We start from the raw sequence: 22,493 nt of genomic DNA on the forward strand, positions 1-22,493 counted from the left end.
GAAATGAATACAGCCACACCTGTCCCTGGAAGAAGTGTGTCAAAAGACTTTAAAGAGACAACCACCATTTGAAGGCAATATAGTTTTATTATTTTTAAATATCAATATATGTCTTGCAAAGAGCTACTAAAAGCTAGTTTTGTTTTGTTTTTGCTTTTTATTAATGTATTCTGCGGATAGGGAAAACACCATCCTTAAATGTATAGTATATACATTATAGTATACACATCCTTAAATGAAAAGTATATGCCTTGTTATATATAATTCAAGTAAAGACAGTATGAACTCATTCAGCTTAATATATATATACACACACAGAAAAATTACAGATATGTACATGTGTTAATAGACAGATATTTCCTAGCTTTGTTTGCTGGGAGGGTCTAGAAGCAGTGACATCAAAGTAGCAACAGGCATATGCAATGTCCAGATCTTAGCTCCCAAGTTCCATTACAAACCATTCTACAACAAAAGGAACCTTAGAAGAGGCTGGTTCTAGAGCTGCTACTGGGAAAATACAAGGTGAGCCTGAAGCAACTTTCCTGCTTTCTTCTCAGAAAGTATAGAGGTGCTCAAATGTCAAAAGGATGGTGTGGGTCAAAGAGACAAAGGAGCAAAACCTGACATAACTCCCAACAGCCAAGCTGAAATGTGTGAATATTACCCACAGTATAAAATATACATTGGTCCATACTGATACAAATAATTGAATAATAAATGGGGGAGACAAGAATTTCAAGTACTACATTTAGACATACTCCCCCTTCCAGGAGGTACAACATAATCTTGCCCACCCCTCACTTCCCAGAGACAGGACTTGGTGACTAGCTTCCAAGGAACAGGAGCACAGAAAGGGAAAAATGGTAACTTCACAGTGGACAAAACTAAGACACTAACTTACCCAAGTGTCCAGAGTTAACACAACATCAAGTTGACAGCATTCAACTACTGATATGATTTGATGAGAAGAACTCTTTACTTACGTGGTTTTCTTCCTAAAAATCCACAACTCTAGTCCAAAAATGAGGAAAACATCAGACTAACCCAAAGTGAGGGTCATTCTAGGAAAACACCTGACCAGTACTCCTCAGACCTGTCAAGGTTATGAAAAACAAGTGAAGACGGAGGAATTGCCACAGACCAGAGGCCTACAATAACTACAGTGTGGAATCCTGGAGTGGATCCTGGAAAAGAAAAATGCCATTAGTGGGAAAAGTAGTGCAATCCAAATAAAGTCCGGAGTTTCGTTAATAGTAATTACTAATGTTGGTGCCTTAACAAATGTTTCATGGCCATGTAAAATGCTAACATTAGGGGTAAGGAGTATACAAGAAGCCTCTATACTATTTTTGCAACTTCTCTATAAATCTAAAATTATTCCTAGACAAGTTTTTTAAAATCGGAACATTAAAAAAAAAACAGTTTTTACTGATAATTGTACATAATGTATGACCGTCAATTAGATATTTTACAAAGACATTCTGACTTTGTCTTCTTGAGAAAGCCAACGCTGCCAAGAAAATCCATGAATCTATTATAAGTTTCAAGTTACCTGATCAAGTATTTCAGCTGGAGCCCAGTTTGCTCACTTAGCTATGAGGGATATGTTGCTTTGTCTAACAGAGGACACATCTATTACCAGGACAGCAGCCACCATCTCCATTTACGAAGCTATCGGGTTCTCAGCAATGACATATTTTCAAAGTGGCCCTTTTCCCAGAAAATATTTCTCGTTCTCCCAGTTCTGCCCGTAATGATTTAAAAAGAACCACTTCTCCTGGTGCTGTCTTTCTCTGACTTTCTAAGCAGTTTCATCTTAGTAACTTTGGCAGCAGGTTACGCAAATGTGAAGGCTTGGGACCCTGGGGTAGGGAAAGCCAGTGGCAAGCAAAGAGTGACAGAGGAACACAGCTGAGCTTTCCAAGGGACTGAAAAGCTTTCAACACTCACATTTTCAGAGGCAGCTGGAAGTTCCAGAATTTGTCCTTAAACATCTGTTAATAATTTTCAAGTGAATGAGAGCTCTATAAAAGAGTTTTGTATCTTGCTTTTCCATCTCTTTTCACTCCACAGTTAAAGACTTTAAAAACCCAACAATATCAAGAACAATTTTTATTAAGGCCACTACTAGTAAAAAGTCTACAGTCTTAAAAATATCCCAGAATCCCCTATAAAGAGCAAGTACTAGGGAATAAATACCAAAGCATAACAGCATATAATGCTCTGATGTGTGTGTTAAACAACTTTTCATTTGTCTCATTAAACCCATCTTTTCTCCAATTAGGCAATTTGTCGTGAGTGGCTCATAAAATGGGAATGGCTGTGCTTCTGAATTTTGCTCATGTCACCTTCTAGGCACATTACATTAATACCTAGATATCCCAGTTTTGCTTCCTAAGAGGTCCCAGCAGATGGTTCCAACTTTAAAAGAGAAACAGACAGGGAAACCTTGTCCTTGTAACTACTGTCATTAACAGAAGGGTGACTTATTCACGGGCTATGGAAAAACAGTCTATTATGTGTTAATTAAAACAGAGTAAAAATAAAGTCACATCCTTCCAGGAATAAACGTATATTTTAAATTTTACAGTAAACAAACATACTTATAAGTGAAGATTTCCCCGTATTTCCAGATAAGATAATGTTGAACATACCTTATAATAAATTTTACATTTGACCTTATTTTTTGGTAAATATAGTTGTGAAAACTGAGTTACAGACTCCTTCTTTTAAAAAATTCTCCCCTTAACATGCACCCTTTTCTCAGATTGGTAAAGACAATTTGGCACACCAAGGCAGCAACATCCAAGAAGACAATCTCCATTTGTTTCTTTAGTTTGAAGCTTTAGTGTCAAGGTCTTAAAATAATCCCTTCACAAAAATAAGGCAGCTTTATGCTGTAAAAACAGTTCTTGTCAAAAGTTATGTTCTTCTGTCCTCATCTGCTGTCACCACCTGTCAGCATCTTCTTTAAAGATCAGTCTTTTCTTCGTAGCGACACCTACATGCGGCTCGTTGGCTGTCCAGGTACGGCTTACAGCCCAAATGTATAACACTGTCAAACAAGAGCTCCACTGTGGTTTCACACGCTGCAAGGTAAGAGAGTGACATCACTGCCGGGCAACTGCAGAGCATCACTCTCTCTCACACATACCACATGTTTCAGCAGAGTCTCAAGCACAGCCTTGGTGGGCACTTAAATCTATCTTAGGTGGAAGTCTTCCCAAACCTTCACAAACTAGTAGCCTATATACACAAAGCCTTTCAGCTTCAGCCTCTCTACCTGTCCCTACCTTTTGTTTGCATGCAACTGGTTAACCCAACTTTTCGTACTAGACAAATGAGTCTCAAAAGTATTGATCAGTTCATCATGGTTAATTTTCCTTTTATCTGAAAATTATCACCAATAGAGATGCCTGACAGCACTCTTAAGTTTGCATTTTAAGGAATGATTTTTAGGTGCAGAAGAAATAACGGTTAAAAACAGAAAAACCTCAAAATATTAAGGCCAATTTTTTATTTGTGCTTTTATTTTAAACACATCATTTAAGATGCTTAAAGTAAATGAACCCCGGTCTCTTTCTTTGATCAATATCCAAATTTAGCTTTGGAGGGGAGACAAAGGAATCAAAGGTGTTTTTCTTCTGGTAGGGTTTTTTAAAATTTTTTGAAAGGCTATAAAAAAGATAACAGATTATTTTTCTAACTCTAAGAGACCTGGAATACCCAGGTAAGATTATCTTAATATGTTATACTTAGAGACATAGCGTAGAGTGGCTTTTAGACATCCAAATACTTACTATAGTTTCTAATATTCATGTTAAAAAAGAAACTTTTCATTACAAAAGCTTGGCATTTTCAAAGGTTTCCAAAAGACTGTGCCATTAAGGAATACAGTCAACCACAGAAGTGCAGAGGTTATGATTATTAAACAGGAGACTGAAGGAAACTGGTTTCACCATTTGGCAACACTAGTATGTCCTTAGAGAGGAAATCCATCTATCTATGCTTCAGCCAAGCATTCAAAGGGATTCAGAGGCTGTGAGTTCAAGCCTCATCTGGAGCAGAGATTTCTTTCTTGTTATTACTTCCTAGTTATTACTAGGACTTCAGAATAAAACCTATGAGACTATTTGAGGAAGTAGATAGAATGCAAGTTTTAGAGTCAAAAGAGTGTAATTTGGGACAAGTTACTTCTTTCTGAACCTCAGTTTCCTTCCTTGAAAAATGGGTATAATGCCAACTACTACTATTAGGGTATTTTGTGAAGATCCATGAAAACAAGTCTCAAGCATCTAGCACAGTATCTTATTGGAAGTGCTTAAAAATGGTAGTTTCCTTTCCTACCCCTTTCTCATTGCCCTTCCTCTTCCAATTTCAGTTCATTGTTTGGTTTGTTAGTAAAGAAATCTTGTTAACAACTAGTATTTGTACAGCAGTTAATATTTCGACAAATATTTCACTTTACCCTTATGACAGCTCTATGAGACGGGTATTATCGTTCTCATTTTGTAAATGAGGACACTGAGACATGTTTTCCCTTTGCTGACTTGGCTCTGTACCCCTTCACTGCCACAATCATCACGGTGAGTATGACTACATGCTGAGTCCTGCGAGTCCTCTTAGCAAATCACTGAGCCTGGGGGTAGTTCTGGGGGACCTTCCCGACACTGATACATATGAAGAGACAGAGTTAAGACTCAGATCTTCTAGAACTTCCTCCGCCAGATCCAATGTGCTACACTCCAGAACTCACTGGATCCAGAGTCTCACACTTTAGGCAGGGCATAGATCTTAGATGAATTCTTCCCTGCCTCACACACCCTCCCCCAAGGTTTCCTAACACTTATTTCCATAACTGTAAATCATTTTATATGACAAAATCACCGACTCCTCATCTCAGAAAAGTGAAGGGGCTGTGTCACAAGAGATAAGGTAATACACAGAGAAAGATTTCTGTTGGTAAATCCTGTACTAGCACAGAAAGCATCCACTGAAATTTTACAAATCGCACTCATCCCCATCCCACCGAATCAGCCTTACCCTGAACATGCTGAGCTAGTCCTAGTGTTTTCTGCACATCTCGGCAGATCTTGGAGAGGCAAGACTGGAACTCCTCATCACAGTCGTTTTTGCTTTTGCCGCAGGTCTCATAGCACCTGTCGTGTTGGTTGCAGCACTTCGTCAGGGAAGGGATGCCAATGTTCAGCTGAAAGAGGCATTTGGATGGATGATTGTTGATGAAATTCAAACCTTCTCTGAAGTAGTGAATTCAAAGAGACTTAGAAATCAAAGACAATGATTGTTGTACAGATAATTTTCAAAGTTAGTTTCTGCCTACAAATGTTTTCCAGGTTAAACATCTCTCCATTACTCTCACCTGCACCCACCCATGTCACTCCATCGTCTCCCTCTTAGCCATGCCTCAAAGCTCCCTATTTTGCAATGTTAGAATATTCAGTCGTTGGCTGGTAAAGAAACACAGCTTCCAAGTGTCTAAAATATAGTTTTAAAAACAGAAAGATAAAGCTAAGACCTTTAAAAGATTTCTCCAGGGACTAGGCAAGTACAATTTTGGGATATTCCTAAGTATTTTATGCCTCCTCCCCCCACAAAATGTACTATATATGAAATGTCACTGATAACTTTTACACTTCTACAACTCAATTTTTTTTTGTGGTTTAATCTTTACAAGTTCATCCATTCCATAAAGATACTATTCCTTCGAATCTGTAACTTATCTTTAATTATTTTAAGTAACTTTATATGCAAAACCCTTGTGTCTAGGAATCACTTTTTTTAACATTTTTTATTGATTTATAATCATTTTACAACATTGTGTAGGAATCACTTTCATAAAATATTTTTTTCCCCAAACTACTGGCTCAGATTCAGCCTCCCCCACAACAAACACACAGCTATCCAATTGAACCCAGTTTTAATACAGAAAATATTACACTTTATCTATACATTTTCATCCTAAGTAGTATTAACTTCTATACCCCAAACTTTTCAATCATGTTTGTGACGTGAGGAAATGTCATTTAAGTGGTATTAACAACTACAATATTAAAAAAAATGACTTTTACTCCATTTAGTTTCATTAGAACTCATTAAATGTGTTTTAGCTATGAAAGAATATAATAAGCCTGATAACTATTACAACAAGCACAATTATTTGTGAGCCTGAGAACACATCGATGTCTTGCATTATCAAGAGTATTACGTACCAATCATAAAATTTATCAAACAGAAAATAATATTTACATGAACACCAAATAGTGGGGAGCCACATCCATTTGGCGGGGAAGGTTTATATCCGTAACGTGGGAAAGGCTTAGATCCTATAAAAATATAAATGGTATAATTAATTTTCAAATATGATAGAAAATACATGCACAAAAAGGTCTACAATGTGCTAGACTAGCCTTGAAAATATTTACTATTTCTATGCTGACAAAAGTAAATATATGGTTATTAGAATAAGCATTAAGAATGCTAATTTGTCTACTAAATCATTTTTACTTCTTCTATAATAAAACATACAAATGTATATACGTATATGGCAGTTCCTAAAATGCTATGGTGGTTCATAAAATGTCATTATATCCGTAAGCCTACACCATACAAACATATAAAAGCTTACTCTGGACTTCTGTTGATTTCAGAGTTTACATGCCAAACTGGGTCCACAGTATGAAAGATAAATCTACCCTATTTTCCTGTACATTCTAACACTTACATTTTTAGATTAAAACCTATAGGGCAAGAACTGTATCTTCCTAATCTCACAATGTTCCACTGCACACAAGCCTCAATAACCATTAACTAGAGCCTAAAGCTAAGGAAAACAAAGTCATCTGATCATTTAATTACCTTAATACCATTGTAAGACATTACAGGACCACACATTCTACCCAGATCCAACCAACCACTGCACAAACATACTCCTCTGCCAGCCAAGGGAAAAGGCAAGGAATAAAGATAGCTTGGTAAACTTTATTACTCCAGTTATACTCTCCTTAACAGCACCAATGTTCAAAAACAAGGAGAAAGATGACATTATTAAAGCAATCTTAAATGCTGGAAGGTATCTCAGAAATCTCTCTCCTCATGTAATATAGAAATCACCTCAATATACCAAACAGTCTGAATTTCCCCACAATCCTCCTACAGTGTTAAGAAATAGCCTGTTCCATTATGGAATGGCACTAACCGTTTAAGTTCTTCTCTTTTTCTTGTAAATTCTACCTGTAAGTAATCCTCTGCACCCCTGGGGAATACAGAACAAGCCAATTCTTTATTTTACATGATGATCCTTTCAAACGTCTGGGACTACCATCTATCTTTACTTCTACCAATAGAATATCCCCAATTATTCCAAATATCACCCGGAGTCGGATCCTTAGGAGAGACACAAAGTATTCTACCAGCTTTCATTCAATTAGCATTACTAGGAAACATAAAGGTAAGTTTACCCTCCAACCATAAAATGAGGAGAAAAAAAGCAACCCTTCCAGAAATCAGCCATCAAAATAAGTAACCCACTCAAAGTAATGACCTAAAAATGATTTAAGTTGCTAAGACTCACATGCTCAACTGAGGTGACCCAGTAGAGCCTCAAGAGAGCACAACCCCATGGAGACACAAAGCTATAACCTGCTCTACCCAGTCTGAAGAACGACTGTACAAAAGGGAATGGTTATGACGGATCTAGAAAAGAGGTGCCAATGACAAGTTTCTCTAGCACTGCCCAAAAGGAGGGTTGTTTCTGGGCCGCTGGAAGATGAAGATCACAGATAAGTCACTGTGATCCTTCAACTCCTGCTTTCAGTCCTTCACTCTTAGGAAAACTCTTCATGAGTTGGCTTTCCACTTCAAAGGGCTACAGAGAGAGGATAGTCATATAGATATGATATATAGATACTTTAGTATCTAACGGGCATCTCAAACTTAAGATGTCCCTCCGTTCACCCCCAAAGCTGCTCCATCCACAGTTCCCTCTTCCTAGGCAACAGCAACTCCATCCTTCCAGGTGCTCAGGGAAAAAAACCTCAGCCATCTTTAGCTCTCCCATTCCCTTATACCCCACATCCAACTCAACAGCATGTCCCGCTGACTCTACCTTCAGAATATTCAGACTCTAACCACTTCTCACCACCTCCAGTGCTGCCATCCTGCTCTAAGCCTCCACAGATTATTGCCATAACCTAAGCAGTCTCCCTGCTTTGGTTTCCCCACCCAACGCCACCTCCAGTTACAGTCCAAGCTCAACACTGAACTTGAGTAAGCCTATCAGAATACATGTTGGATCAAATCTTTCCTCTGCAAAAACCCCTCCAATGGCTTCTCATTTTATTCAGAATAAAAGTCAAAGTCCGTTTAGTGCCTATAAGCCCTATATAATCTGCCCCCAACCCCAGGACTTCTCTGACCTCATCTTACTACTCTGTCTCCTCTTCTTCCTTCCTCACTCCATTCCATCTGACCTCTCTGCCATTCCACAGACACTACAGGTCTGCTCTTGCCTCAGTGCCACAGAACCTGCTCTTCCTCTAGGTAGACACTCTTCGTCCTGACATCTACATACTCACTCCTTCATCTTCTAGCAATGCCTTTTCTGACCACATCATTTATAGCACACATGACCTTCTAACATATTACATCCCAACCTACTTATTTTATTATCTGTCTCTCCATACTAAAATATAAATTCTTTAAGGGCAGTAATTTTTGTCTGTTTTGTACCCCCAATGCATAGGACAGTGTCTGGCATATGGTTAGGTTTTCAATAAATATTTGCTGCTGAATGAATGAAAAGAAAATTGGAAGGCTAATCTCCATGGCAGTTATAATACTCATGATAAATAAAGTGGTACTGCTGTTTACCCTTCAGTCTCTTCTGAGTTTGGTGAGCATTTATTAGCTTCCAAAGACTGATCACTTCCAGTCTGTCACATCCAGAACATGGCACCCCAAAGTGAACACCATTAGGAACAATGGGCCTACTTTGGTCTGGGTAAAGTACTGGTACTAATACAGCCCAAGATAGTCAGTATATGTTTCAGCTATGTCTCAGCGCTAAGATACATTAGACAGTAGGAAAAAACCATCAGTCCTTTCTAAAATGAACTTTTTAACATCTACTCAGCACTTCTGCCATTTAGTTTTTAAGTCTAAATACTAGATTACAAAATTCTATCTCATTAGTTTTAGTTCATCTGTCAGGATTGTTCAACACATTTTAAACCTAGAGGTATTCACCCAGTGTTACTAGTTATGCCCAGATATTCACAAACTTGAGACATTGATACTAACCAGGACAGAGGTCGGCAACACCCTGCTAAGGATGTCCTCTCTACAAGCAGCCATAACATCATTAGTCCAAATCTTTGGGTAGACCACTTAGCCAGCTGTGACTTCATCTACATCAAGTTTCATTTATTGTTTTTTTTGGGGGGGTGGGAGTGAAGGGGAAGGTAATTAGGTTTATTTATTTATTTTAATGGCAGTGCTGGGGATTGAACCCAGGACCTTGTGCACGCTAAGCACGTGCTCTACCATCAAGCTATACTCTCTCCCCATCTAGATCAAGTTTTATCCAGCTTACACTTCTGATGGGAGTATCAAAATGTTACGTAGTTTAGATAGAAGTGAGTACTGGGCAGGGGGAGAAGAAGAGGAAAGAACAATCCAGAACACAAGGAACCTGAGCTGTTAATCAACCAGAACACAGGGAACTTGAGTTGTCAACCGATCAATCAATCACAAAACCAGGATATAAAAACAGGAGGAAGGAGGAAGCAGCACCATTTTTCCTCTCTTGGATTGGCTCACTCCCAACTCTCAGGAGTGTACAATCTTTCACTACTTTTTTTACTTCACTAACAAAAATCTTGTTTATATCATGTTTTTTGTCTCTCGTCAAAAATCTTTTTTTCAGGTGACTAAGAACTGCGGCAATTCTTATTTTCCTCTTCCCAGTAGCAAAGAGAAACCGGGCATTTGATCTTCAGTTTTCTTTGCCCTACCACACTAGAAACCTCTTCACTGAAAGGTAGGGAGGCTGGATCAACATTATATCCTCAGGGAAGCCATTCAAGTTCCTTGAAGCTTCATCACAAAACTCTCTCTTGTCAAGAGTTTTAACAATCAACTGCCTAATACGTTCAGAAACTCATCTAGCATGAGATATTAAGAAGGTCAAATTTATAATCTGAAAAAAGTACAATAAATATGTCAAAGAGTGCTCAAAAGGTCTGGACACAGGAAAAGTAGTGTATTTACTGTACATTTTTTTTAGGTTAACAATCAGACTTTTTGCTTTAAACTTAGAAGTATATCACCTTAAAAGGTGTCTGGGGGTTGAAGCAACACATATTTAAAATGTAACTAACAAACTGTTCACCCTGTTTTGAACTTTTTGGATACCCTGTACCTTCCCCCTGCCAGTCTCCACTGCTGCCACCCATCCGTTTTCCAAGAAGATCAAAGATTATCACTCTCAGACAATTCATACAGACATTGAGTTTTAAAGGTATGTGGATTTCTAATCTCCTCTTCTCAAGTGTCTGCATTTTTTCTTTCTAATAAGAAAGCGATTTCTCTCAATGCTGTATTTCATACATAGTAGCACTTCTATTTCCCTTCCCTCTGTACTTTATACAAATCCACGGAGTTTCTTTGATTTCGAGTCTATAAAAACACTTTTGAACATTTTGATGTGTGTAATGATAGTGGTGTGTGTGTGCATGTATTAATATATCTATATATTTTCTCATTTTGTGGAAGATAATTATCTTTGAATGAGAATGATATGAAGCAAATGAAGACAGGAAATACAAAACATGCCCACTGCAGGAGAATAAGGAGGAACAGAGATAGCACAGAGAAAATCAGCTGGCAAAAGCGAAAATGGAGGCACGAGGATGGAAGAAGCACTAGTCTCAAACAGGGCCAGTGCTTATAGCTGTCCTAAGACAGAAGCTGATAAAATGAAGTAACAAAAAACCAAGATCAACTGTACTTGAAATACTGGGTTAATAACACCATGAAATAAATGCTGGTAAAACTGGCTCCCTAGTGTAAGTGGCAAAAGGGCCACGTGTTTGTTTTCTGTTTCTTTTGAAGGAACCTACTAATATCAGTTCCCCAGAGGCCTTCCCTGCTCACTCCATCTAATATAGTGCCCCTTCCCTTCCATATCCAGTCCATACACCCTTGGCTGGTTTTATTCTTCTAACATTTATTAACCAAACTAACATAATTAGTCAGTTTCTATGAAGACAGGAATTTTGTCTTGCTCACTTAGAAGATGCCTGGCACAAAGCAGGCACCTTCCAGGAACTTACAGGATGAGAAACATTCCTTGCTGAGATTAAAATATTCTCTACCCATGGGGGAGTTGAGGGAGGAACACAGAAAATGGAGTAGTTTCCTGAAATATTTTAAACTGTTTTAGTTGAGCCATTATGAAAACAGTATGGAGATTCCTCAAAAAACTAAAAAATAGGCTTACCATATGATCCAACAATCCCACTCCTGGGCATATATCTGGGAAGGAACTCTAATTCAAAAAGATGTTGCACCCCATGTTCACATCAGCACTAGTTACACTAGCCAAGACATGGAAGCAACCTAAATGTCCATCGACAGATGACTGGATAAAGAAGTTGTGGTATATTTATACAATGGAATACTGCTCAGTCATAAAAAAGAATAAAACAATGCCATTTGCAGCAACATGGATAGACTCAGAGATCGTCATTCTAAGTGAAGTAAGCCAGAAATAGAAAGAAAAATACCATATGATATCACTTATATGTGGAATTTAAGAAAAGAAAAAAAGGACACTGAACTCATCTGCAAAACAAACTCACAGACACAGTGAACAATCTTATGGTTACTGGGGAAAGAGGTGGGAAGGGATAAATTTGGGAGTTTGAGATTTGCAAATGTTAGCCACTATATATAAAAATAGATTTTAAAAAAGGTTTCTTTCCTATAGCACAGGGAACTATACCACTATATACAAAAATAGATTTTAAAAAAGGTTTCTTCTCTATAGCACAGGGAACTATATTCAGTATCTTGCAGTAACCTTTAATGAAAAAGAATATATGTATGTACATGCATGACTGGGACATTGTGCTGTACACCAGAAGTTGACACATTGTAACTGACTGTATTCCAGTTAAAAAAAAGATAGGTTCTCTAAAGTAAATAAATAAATAAAAAGAATAAAATAATGTGTTTCAAATTCACCTGTATTTTAATTATTTCTGAACAAGTTAAATAGAAAGTTTTTTGTTAAAGATTAAGTTGATATGGATACAAGATTACAAATGTATTAATATCATTTTAAATGTCATTGTAAATGGTGTTATAAGCTGCAGAACATTGAAAAATTAGCACTTCTATTGGTGCAAGTTTTTACAAAGTGCTATGAATTGAACCATGTCCCCCCAAAATTCATACACTGAAGCCCTAAGTCTCGATGTATTTGGTGATGGGGCCAGTAATTAGGCTTAGGTGAGGTCACAAGGGTAGGGCCCTCATGATGGGATCAGTACCTTTATAAGAAGAGGTACCAGAGAACTTGTTCTCCCCGAATTCCCCTCCCCTCACCATGTAAGAAGACAGCTGTCTGCAGGCCAGGAAGAGAGCCCTCCCTATAGGAAAGTGTTGGTCAAACCTTGATCTTGGGCTTTCCAGCCTTCAGAACTGTAAGAAATAAATTCTTGTTGTTTAAATCACCTAGTCTATGGTATTTTGTTATAGCAGCCTGAGCAGACTAATACACAAGCAAGCAAAAACTCAATAATAGAAGAAACATCAGAGTCAAACCCAAAATCCATGTGTCCGGGCCACTGTCTCCTAAAATTTGTAAACAGATATACAGAAAGCTAAGAAAAAAATGAGATTGGGAAAAAGAATTTTAAAAACAAACCAAATCCACTATGCATGACTACATGGAAATATTACTGATTTCACTTTTTGATTTAAGCAACTGCTCTTCTCTTGATGCTTTATGTGTTATTATCTGTATGGGCAGTCAAAATCTAAAGAGTCACCTGGACTGAGACAATGACAGCTCTTTTCTACATATCTGTCTTAATTTGATGTAAATACTTCCAAACAGCAATTTCTTTCACCTGAAAGACACTGAAACAGATGAGAAGCAAAAGGGGAAGGCTGCTGAGTCACAGAAAGGTCTTAGCACTGAGTTCTGTAGGAGACGCAGTATAGAATTCCAACCTGCTTTCCCATGAGGCTTTAAATTCCTGATTATTGATCGCCAAAGGGCCCTTATGCTACTTCGTTTTTTTGTTTTTTTTGTTTTTTTTTTTTAGTACATTCACGTTCCCATTTTCCTCCAGTCTTCAACTTCTGTCTTCCCTCTCAGGTGATAACCTTGATTCCTACTTTACTGAGAAAACCACGGCAATCAGAAGAGAACTTGAACATTACCCACCTAATGGCCTCTGTGCCCATATCCTCTACCTTTGTTCCTCTTAACAGGGATATGTTATCTGTGCTCTTGGCCAACCTCTCTATTTATTACTGGAACTTACCTAAGGACACTCCTCTCACTTACCTAAGGATATAACTAAAATAATTCTCCTTCCTTTCTCCCTCATCAGTGTTTTTACTATCCACTGAATCATTTTCAAAAGCATACAAATATGCTATTACTTTTCCTAACAAGTCAAAAGCCTGTTTTTTCCATGATCTCCCCCATTTCAGTTAATGGCAGCTCCATCCTTCCAATTATTTAGGTTAAAAACTTTGGAATCATTTTTTACTCTAATCACACCCTCCTTCTAAGCCATCAGCAAATCCTTTAGGCTCTTCCTCCTAAATATATCCCAAATCCAAACACTTCTCACCACTTTTATCGCTACCAACTTGGACAAAACCACCACCATTTTTTGTGTGAATTCCTGCACCTGTCACTCTCCCTCCATTCTTGCTCCCCCACCTCCCATGACTCTTTTTATTCTCAGCACAGCAGCCAAAGGGATCCTGTTAAGACTTCCATCATTGAATGAATTGACTTCTTCTTAATTCCAAAAACATTTTACAAGTCAATTTTGTCTTCTATTTTTCAAAAGAAATCAGAAAGTTTTCTTCCTCAAACTTTCTCTGTCAGGGAGAAAAAAGCTAAGAAGAAAGTAGTGACCATCAAATTTGTTCCCCTAAATAACTTTATGTCACTCTCAATAAAGCCTTGTTCCTGCCCTAGGGAGGATGGTCAGAGAGAGCAAGTCTCCATAATGCTGATCCCTCGATAGAGCAAAGATAACTGAATGCAACATGTCTGTGTCCTTTAATCCAACACCTCTCTTTACCATTAAGTCTTTTTTTCTTTTTTAAGACTCCTTTGACCTCTTTACTGCAACTATTAAACACCCTTTAATCACTATGCTCCTCTAGTTTGGGGATTTGTCTGTTTCTGTTTGGTTCTGATTTGGTCACTTACATTTCAAAATCTAGGAAAGGCTGAAACAGTGTTCCAGGGACACTTCTCAAGCAATGGTAATTAAAGAACAATTTTCTGTATGTTGGAATGATCAACCATGGTGACTTAAACCACAGTCCTATGAGCAGACAGTACGTACTAAGCCACAGCAACATTTTCACCGAAGCACATCATCTCCTAAATTCTCAAGTTCATTTGTGTTTTATGCTGGAGACCTTGCTCAAAACTCCAAACAGTAAATTTAGTAAGGCTTGTGGAAGAGAAGAGGATTAAGCAAAAGGAAAGATTAAAATGGCCTTTCTAACAAAAATAGTATCCATTCATTTAGAGATAATTCAGAGATATGTTAAATCTAAATAAACTCTAGAACCCTTAGCTCATAATGAATTTATTATCCAAGTCTTTCCTGTCTTGGTAAATGGCAACTACATTCTTCTTTTGGCTCAGGCCAAACCCTTCAGAGTCATCCTCAACTGGCCTTTCTCCTCGGGACCTTTACACTCACCGTTCCCTCGGCCTGGACTGTTCTTCCCCTAGATCATCACAGTATCACCTTCACCATTTCAGATTTCTTCTAAGGTATTATCTTATCCATGAGGCCTTCCCTGAACAACCTATTTAAAAGAGTAACCTGCCTCCCAACACTGCCACGGCTGTTTCCCCTGCTTTACTGAGAAGCCACTGGCACACTTCAGACCCACACACACTGCAGACGTGGCTAATTTTACTTGTTCTTCAATTTGCTGTCTCTCCCCACCAGAATGTAAGCTCCATGGACAGGAATTTTGTCTGTTTTGTTCACTGCCAAGTCTCCAGTTGGTAGGAACACCTGACACATAACAGGCACTCAAATATTTGTTTAATGAATGGGGATGACTAAGTAAAACTATGGCATCTGCCTCAGGAAAGGCAACCATTTCATCTTCAAGTTATTCACTTATGCCTCCTAATAAGTTCCACAAGGACAAAAACATCCTTCCTGATTGAATACCGGTGGTAACATTTAGGCACAATTTTAAGAAGGAATGATATTTAGCACTTCATTGCATACAACATATAGCTCATTTTTTCCTTCCAATAACAGAAAACTAGAAATTATTATAAGAATTACAGGCAGCAGGCTGCATCACAGTTTTACATGACATAGGTTCCTTTTAAATTCACCTACATACAGTCTGGTTTTACCATTAAAGTCATTAAGTTCCCTATTATTTTGAGCTGCCAAGTATTAAATTAACTAGGCCCAGGCTTTGTCCACTTTTATTGGAAACATGACCTCCCAAGTACTATTTTGAATTTCAAGAAGTCCAAGTACTTTATCTGAATTATTACATTTAAGCATTCAAAAAAGTCAACTGTTTCAAAAGAAAGATCTCTGCCTGAAATACTGAGTGATTATTACCAACAATGCCACTGAACAAGTTCTCAGATTCAAACAGAATCAAAGTCAAAAACTATAAAAAAAACTAAATCAAAATAATAATATTAATAGCAACTAACCATAAGGAGGCAGCGTCACTGGTATCTGGGAGAAAAAAATTCCTATTAAGTATTGATAGAATCATTTTCTTGAAGAGTTATCAGAACTCTTTCTCAACAACAGAGTACACCAAAAGTCTATACAAAGGTCGCAATTTATTTTCTGTAGCTTTGCAGGAAAAAAAGAATGTTTAAACCAATTCTTAAGTTAAAAGAGCATGACTTTAAAATTCTCGGTATGTTTTGCATGTTCAGCTGAGTAATTTAAAGGAGCTAAAACACAGAGTTAAAACCAATCTGTTTCACTTCATCCCTATAATACACGTATGTCACTAAGTTCTTGGGCAACTTTCCTGCAATTGCAAAAAAAAAAAAAACCAAACCGTAATTCAGAAGCAATGAACAACAACGGAGAGTACACTCTCAGGTGATCTGCCACGTTCTAACAATAGTGGTGAGAACCTGTAAGCAAGATTCTGGCAGTGGTTAAGTTTTCCCACGGCCAGAGGACACCGCCAAGGTCTGCCCGGCACCTACGCCTCCATGACCCTCGGTCCCCCCAACAGCGCTGAAAGCACGGGCCTCGCAGGGCCTGGGTTCCCTCTTACCGTCACTGCACTTGTGCTGGCAGAGCCCGTCCTCGCCTCCCAGGAGGTCCAAGGCGGCGTTTAGGTACGTGTCTATCTTGTGGACGCCGTTCCGGATGGTCTTCAAGGGTGGCCCTCCAGTCGGTGGTCTGGGCCTGCTCCTGGCACGTGAAAGCGGCGGTCAGGAGGAGGAGGAGGAGGGTGAGCGCAGGCCGCGGGAGCGCGGCCATCCGAGCAGCGCCCGGCCGCGCCGGGCCTCACGGGTCCCCGGAGCCGCGTGACGGCCGCACCCCCACGGAGCCCTCGGGACGCCCTAGGCAGCGGCGCGGGCCCGGGACTCGGAGGCGGCGGCCGGTTCCATGCCCACGCCTCCTGCCCCGCTGGGAGGCGGGCCCTCGCCGCCTGCAGTGAGCTCCCGGAGCCGACTGTGCAGTCGCCGCGATGCTCCGCGCGGCGCACGCGCTCACCTGCGCCGGCCGCTCCCCTGTGCGCCTGCGCCGGAGCGTGGTGCGTCAGAGGCGCGCGGGAGGCGGGAACGCGGAGCGGCCGCGGCGACCACCGCGCCCACGTGGTAGTCTCGGCGTGCCGCAGAGGCTGTCCCACCTGGCCCGCGTTAGTACTACCTGAGGAGATGATTGTACTAACTGAATACTCTTGCCCAGCCCAATACCCCAGGGAGGCTAATTAAGTTCGTCCTGGTGTCAGTGGGCAGGGGTATTTTTTAAATCTCCCTGGGTAGTTACAGCGTGCCGCCAGGTGGCGACACCCCGTGACCTCATCTGACCTGTCGGGTGCAGCCCAGCCACTTAGAGGGACAAGCTTTTCTGGATGCAGACAATGTCTGAGAGAAATGAGCTCCCGCAGCCCCTTACAGAGAGCGCTGCGAGGGGTCCCCTGAATTGCTGGTTTGGAATCGTGATTCTGCCTGATATGTGAGCTGAATCCACATCTCACCTCCTCGCCTGGTCCTCTTCAACTGAGGTGGCCGCGGTTGGAGAATCAGGGAGCTGGAACATGTCAACCCAAGGCCATGGCGGTGCCTGGCTGAGAAGGATGAGCTAAATGCTGATTTAGAAATTTTGAAGAAGAAAATGGTTTGACAATAAAAATCATGAGTTCTTCCCTGGTAAGGGAGAAGTAGTACTCTGCACTTGAATGCAGTTGGGGGGGGGGGGGGAGGAAATCCGTTTTCCTACTCAAGATATTTTGTAACTTGATAGCTACAGTGACATTTCTCTGTATTTTTTCCCAGTGCTGAGCAGAATCCTTAAAAAATAACTGCAGTAATTTTTACCAGCGCTATAAATATCTGGTAATCATAATATCCCAGCAGTCACCAAGAATTTTACTGTATGATCCAGGGCAATATTGCAAGTGTTGAGAATAGATATGTCTTTTCTATAAGAATTACTGGTAAATTTTAGTTTGGCATTTTGTGTTTGCAGTGAGCTTCATGGGTTTAGAACAAATTTGCAGTAAACCCCCCCCCCCTTTTCCCAGCAACTGTGAAGCTGGAGAGATCCCTGCCAGAAAGAGGACACGGGGTCTAATTGTCCTTCCAGCCCCTCTCGGACCCTACCTGGAAGCCCCTCAATAAAATGATTTGATCCCTGCCCCACAAAATGTGCAGTGCAGATCTCATTAGAATTATATCCTTCTTTATTAAGAGGTTACTCTGTGCCAGGCATTTCAAGTACTGGATATCTCACATTCAAACACTGCTTTTCAGTAATACAGCCTTTGGATGAGTTAAAAACAGAAAAAAGGTGTGTCTCTCTCCCCAGACAGATGTAGCCTAACCACAGGCTGGGTTAGTGGAGAATGAAATGGCTTTAGTTTGCCCTCAGGTGCTCAGGCAGGCACCCTTGGGCTGTGATCAAGTCACACCACAGTGGAGGAAGAGGAGAAACATGCTTGGGAGGTATTATCGTTTTTACAGTAAAGGAGTTGAGGTGCCAGCAGAGAAGCCATGTGACAGTATCCAGTCAAATCAAGGCTTCTTTCTGCTCTCACAAGATGCCAGAGATTTTCTTCTTAATTTTTGGGCTGCAAATTTCAACACATTCAGAAAAGAAAATATAATATCTATTTTTTTAAGCTTTCTGAAACTTTGGTTTTCTCATCTTTAAAGCGTGGATGTTGGATTAGAGTACCTCTGAGATTCCACCTACATCCACCACCGGAACCCTTAAACCAGGCTTGGTTCTTTCAAATCTTCAGATTCTTTCAATTCTTCAAGGAAACTCTCTGAAGGAAGCAGTGGAGATGTGGAAAGTGGTCATATTCTAGCTATAACTTGATGCCAGAGCCAACAGGATTTATCAGTGGATTGACTATGGTGTATAAGGGAAAGCAAAGAATCAAGCATGATGTAGAGGTTTTGGCTTAAGCAATTGGAAGGATAAAGAGTCCTTACTAACTAAAATGGGGAGGATTCCAAAAGGAGCAGATTTCAGGGAAAATTTAGAAGATTAATTTCAGACACACCATGTTTGAGAAGTTATTCTGAATGTGTAGTTCAGAAGTGGGATAAGAGCTAGAAATAAATTTGGAAGTCACCAGCACAGAAATCGCTTGTAAAGCCATGGGACTAGAGGAGGGCCTCTGAAAAGTGAGTGTGTAAAGAGAAGTAGAAACAAGGTCTAAGTTGTAGGAGGTCAGGTAACTAAGAATCAGTAAAAGAGACTATGAAGGAGCAGCCATGTGCAGCAGGCAAGTGTTATATTTCCGAGTGTCTAAGAAAGAACCATCAATTCAGCGGGGTGGGAGAAGATGAGGACAGGATATTGATCAGTGTATTTAATAACTTCACAAGAGACATTTCTGTGGAATACTGGGGACAAAACACAATTGTATTCCGAGGAAGAAAAAATAGGAAGAGGAACTGGGGAAAGAAATTATTGTCAAAATTATCAAAATAAATTACAAAAATATAAAATATGTTGTTTCTGTGCTGATTCTTGTCTAAGTGATATAAACGCTCCTGGAAGGGGAACTTCTGGGTGGCTGAACCCAGGCTGCGTTTTCTATAGAGAGCTTCCCAGTACACTTATAAGCATAATCACTTAGATACACCTTCTAAAACCCCAGTGGTTCCTTCACTGTACATGGACATCATGGTATGTAATGGTACTAATGAAGTAAGGAAGAACAATTTATTGGGTTTAATGAAACACATTAACTCAGAATGCTTGGAAATGAAGATATTATGCAATCCTTTGGGTTGTGTGAAATAACACAGAATCAACAAAATACAGATGATCAAGGGCAGTTTCTAATTGTCAGTCTTTTCCAGTGTCTCACTAAATGGTCTCAGCAGTGTTATTGTGCTGAAAATAAATGCCACGTGGTGAAATAATCCCAACCATAATGATCAATCTCTGCCTAGTGCTAAGGCTGGAAAGTTAGTTTCTAAAAGGGGCTCATATTAAGGGGAAATAAGTGCTAAGTTCCAGCCTCTGCCTTTAAAAAAAAAAAATCAATGGCTGAATAGCTTTCCAGCTGGGGATGAAGTGAATGACAAGAAATGGCTGCATAAACTATGAACAAGGGCTGGTTCCATGATTTGTTGAAGGTAATGACTCTTTGCTTGGAGAGGTCTATTATCACACAAATTTGATCAGTGTCTTAGTCTGTTTGGGCTGCTATAATAAAATACCATAGACTGGGTGGCTTATAAACAATAGAAGCTTATTTCTCACAGTGCTGGAGGCTGGAAGTTCAAGCCAGTATGGTGGGATTATGGAGAAAGCCCTCTTCGGGGTTGTAGACTGCTAACTTTTTGCTATGTTCTCATATGGTGGAAGAGGTGTGGGATCTCTAGGGTCTCTTTTATAAGAATACAAGTCCCATTCATGAAGGTTCCAACCTTGTGACCTAAACACCTCCCAAAGACCCGAGATTCCTAAAACCATCACACTGGGCATTAGGGTTTCAACATATAAATTTTGAGAAGTTAACCTAAAACAAGAAAACAGTCAGTTATGTGACCAGCAAAACAGGTTTATTCAGAAAAAGCAAAGAATTTCAATTCAGGACATGCTTCTATGGCCAACCATATGCAAGTCCACATGCAAGCAAAGGAAAGGAAACTCTTTTATAGGAGAGAAGGGGAGGTTGGGAGGAGCTGTTATAAACAAAAAGTCCATTGGAGGAAACTAAGGGTTTGAAGTATAGTAGCTTTTCATTGGCTGAGTTGTGACAGTCTCTCATTGGCTCAGCTGTTGCACCGCAAGAAGAAAATCTTTTCCCTCCTGCTGGCAGTAGTAAAGTAGTGTCATTTCCTGCTGGAAATGTAAAGTAGTCTTTTCCTGTTGGGATCTGTACTATTGATTGATATATGGAGTGGTATGTGTGTGAGAGCTTGCCCTTCTGACTTCCCATTTTAGTGAGATTTCCCTTTTTTAATTTTCACAGGGTGGACACAAACATTCAGACTATAACAATCAGGGAGAGAGATTTTCAAGTGATCTTTGTAGATAGATGTATGATTACTTGGCACTCAGAATGAGCACTTGGAGAAGATGGAAAGGAAACTGCTTAGGTAAGATTGCATTTTTAGACCATCAGAATCAATTTAGGTGTGTGGTTTTTCTACGTAGAGTTTCAGGCTACTTTCACATCTCTGGTTGATTTTTAACTTCTTATTTTCTACCGCATACTATATATCTTCCCTGGGCTCCCAGAGACAGCACAGCTTCAAGACATCCTTAACTAACTAAACCTACTTCTTTTCCTCTCTTCCCTTTATTTCTGCAATCAATGGCAACATCAATCACCCCATTATCCAAGATAAAACCTGGGAATTATTCTAGACCCCATCCCACTCTGTCATCTCTTCTGTCCCCAGATGTCATCTATTTCACTCCTTAGCATATCTAGAACCAGTGCTATCACCTTTAAAAGTGCCCTGCTTTGGTTTCTAAGTTCATCATTTTTCATTTGTATTACTCCAGTAATCTCTTAATTCTCTTCCCTACCTCATCTCACCCCCTCCAATACATCTTCCTTGATGCCTCTAGCATGAACTTTCCAAAGTCCTTCAGTGGTGCTAACTCTGGCATGAGGCCCTCCGTAATTTGGCTTTTCCTCCCTCTCCAGCTCCTCAGCTGTGCCCTGGGCTCCAGTCATGTGGAACTGCTCTCTGTCCTCCTGAGGCTGAAGTTAGTTCCTCAAGCCACAGGGCTTTGCATTTGCATCTGCCTGGAAAGTTCTTCCTTAATTCAGATTAGGCTCACCTTTGGGGAAGACTTCTTGTACTCTAAAGGCTGATTTATGAGTCTTCCATGAGGTTTCCTTACCATTGTATCTAGCAAAATACAGATTTATAATTTATTTTTCCATCTCCCTCATAAGATGGTGAGTTCTGAGGCCAAGCTTAAATACGGTGATGGCAGAGCTCTGACGTCTTGTGAGCTCCATTTGTTGACCACCTTCAGGGAAGACCATGCTAATTCTCAGAAGCATAAATGGCAAAGGGTGAAGCAGCGATGGCAAAGGGTGAAGCAGCGATGGCAAGGGGTCAAGCAGCAGTGCCCAGTGCCCCCTCTGCATTACAAGCTGTACATGGAGCCTGGGGCCCAAGCTGGTAGCTGTGGGATTCTCTGATGAGCAGGTCTATGGTGGTCTCTGCAGCCTCCAACTCTCTAGCTTTTCAGGAGACTCTCTGAACTGCATGATATTCTTGAATAAATCTATTTTTTCATTAACCCAATTCCATTGGCTTCTGTGGTGTGTGAGCAGGAGCCCTCACACAGACCTGTGGGAGAGCCCCGGAGTCACATTATCCTCTCCTGCTGTTCCAGGTCTCTGCCACACGGGTTCGCTGTAGAGAAGCTGGCTCTTCATTCTTCATGCCCCATCCTGGTCCACGCTGTTGTGAGGCCTCCAGATCTTAGGTCACTGTGCGAACTGGTCCTTCCAAAGCCCACGATGCCACACCCTCC

General features: G+C 40.1%; 1 protein-coding gene across 1 annotated transcript; it reads right to left on the minus strand.

Moving 5' to 3' along the window:
• Positions 1-72: 72 nt before the first annotated feature.
• PLA2G12A (phospholipase A2 group XIIA) lies at positions 73-17,034 on the minus strand. The gene is given in 5 exon segments (XM_032461779.1): positions 73-3,089; positions 5,044-5,209; positions 6,268-6,344; positions 16,570-16,675; positions 16,677-17,034. Coding segments are annotated over 5 exon segments (570 nt in total). The 5' UTR covers positions 16,779-17,034; the 3' UTR covers positions 73-2,970.
• Between the last annotated feature and the right edge of the window lie 5,459 nt (positions 17,035-22,493).

Source organism: Camelus ferus, chromosome 2 (assembly GCF_009834535.1).
Source record: "Camelus ferus isolate YT-003-E chromosome 2, BCGSAC_Cfer_1.0, whole genome shotgun sequence".
Classification (NCBI taxonomy): domain Eukaryota; kingdom Metazoa; phylum Chordata; class Mammalia; order Artiodactyla; family Camelidae; genus Camelus; species Camelus ferus.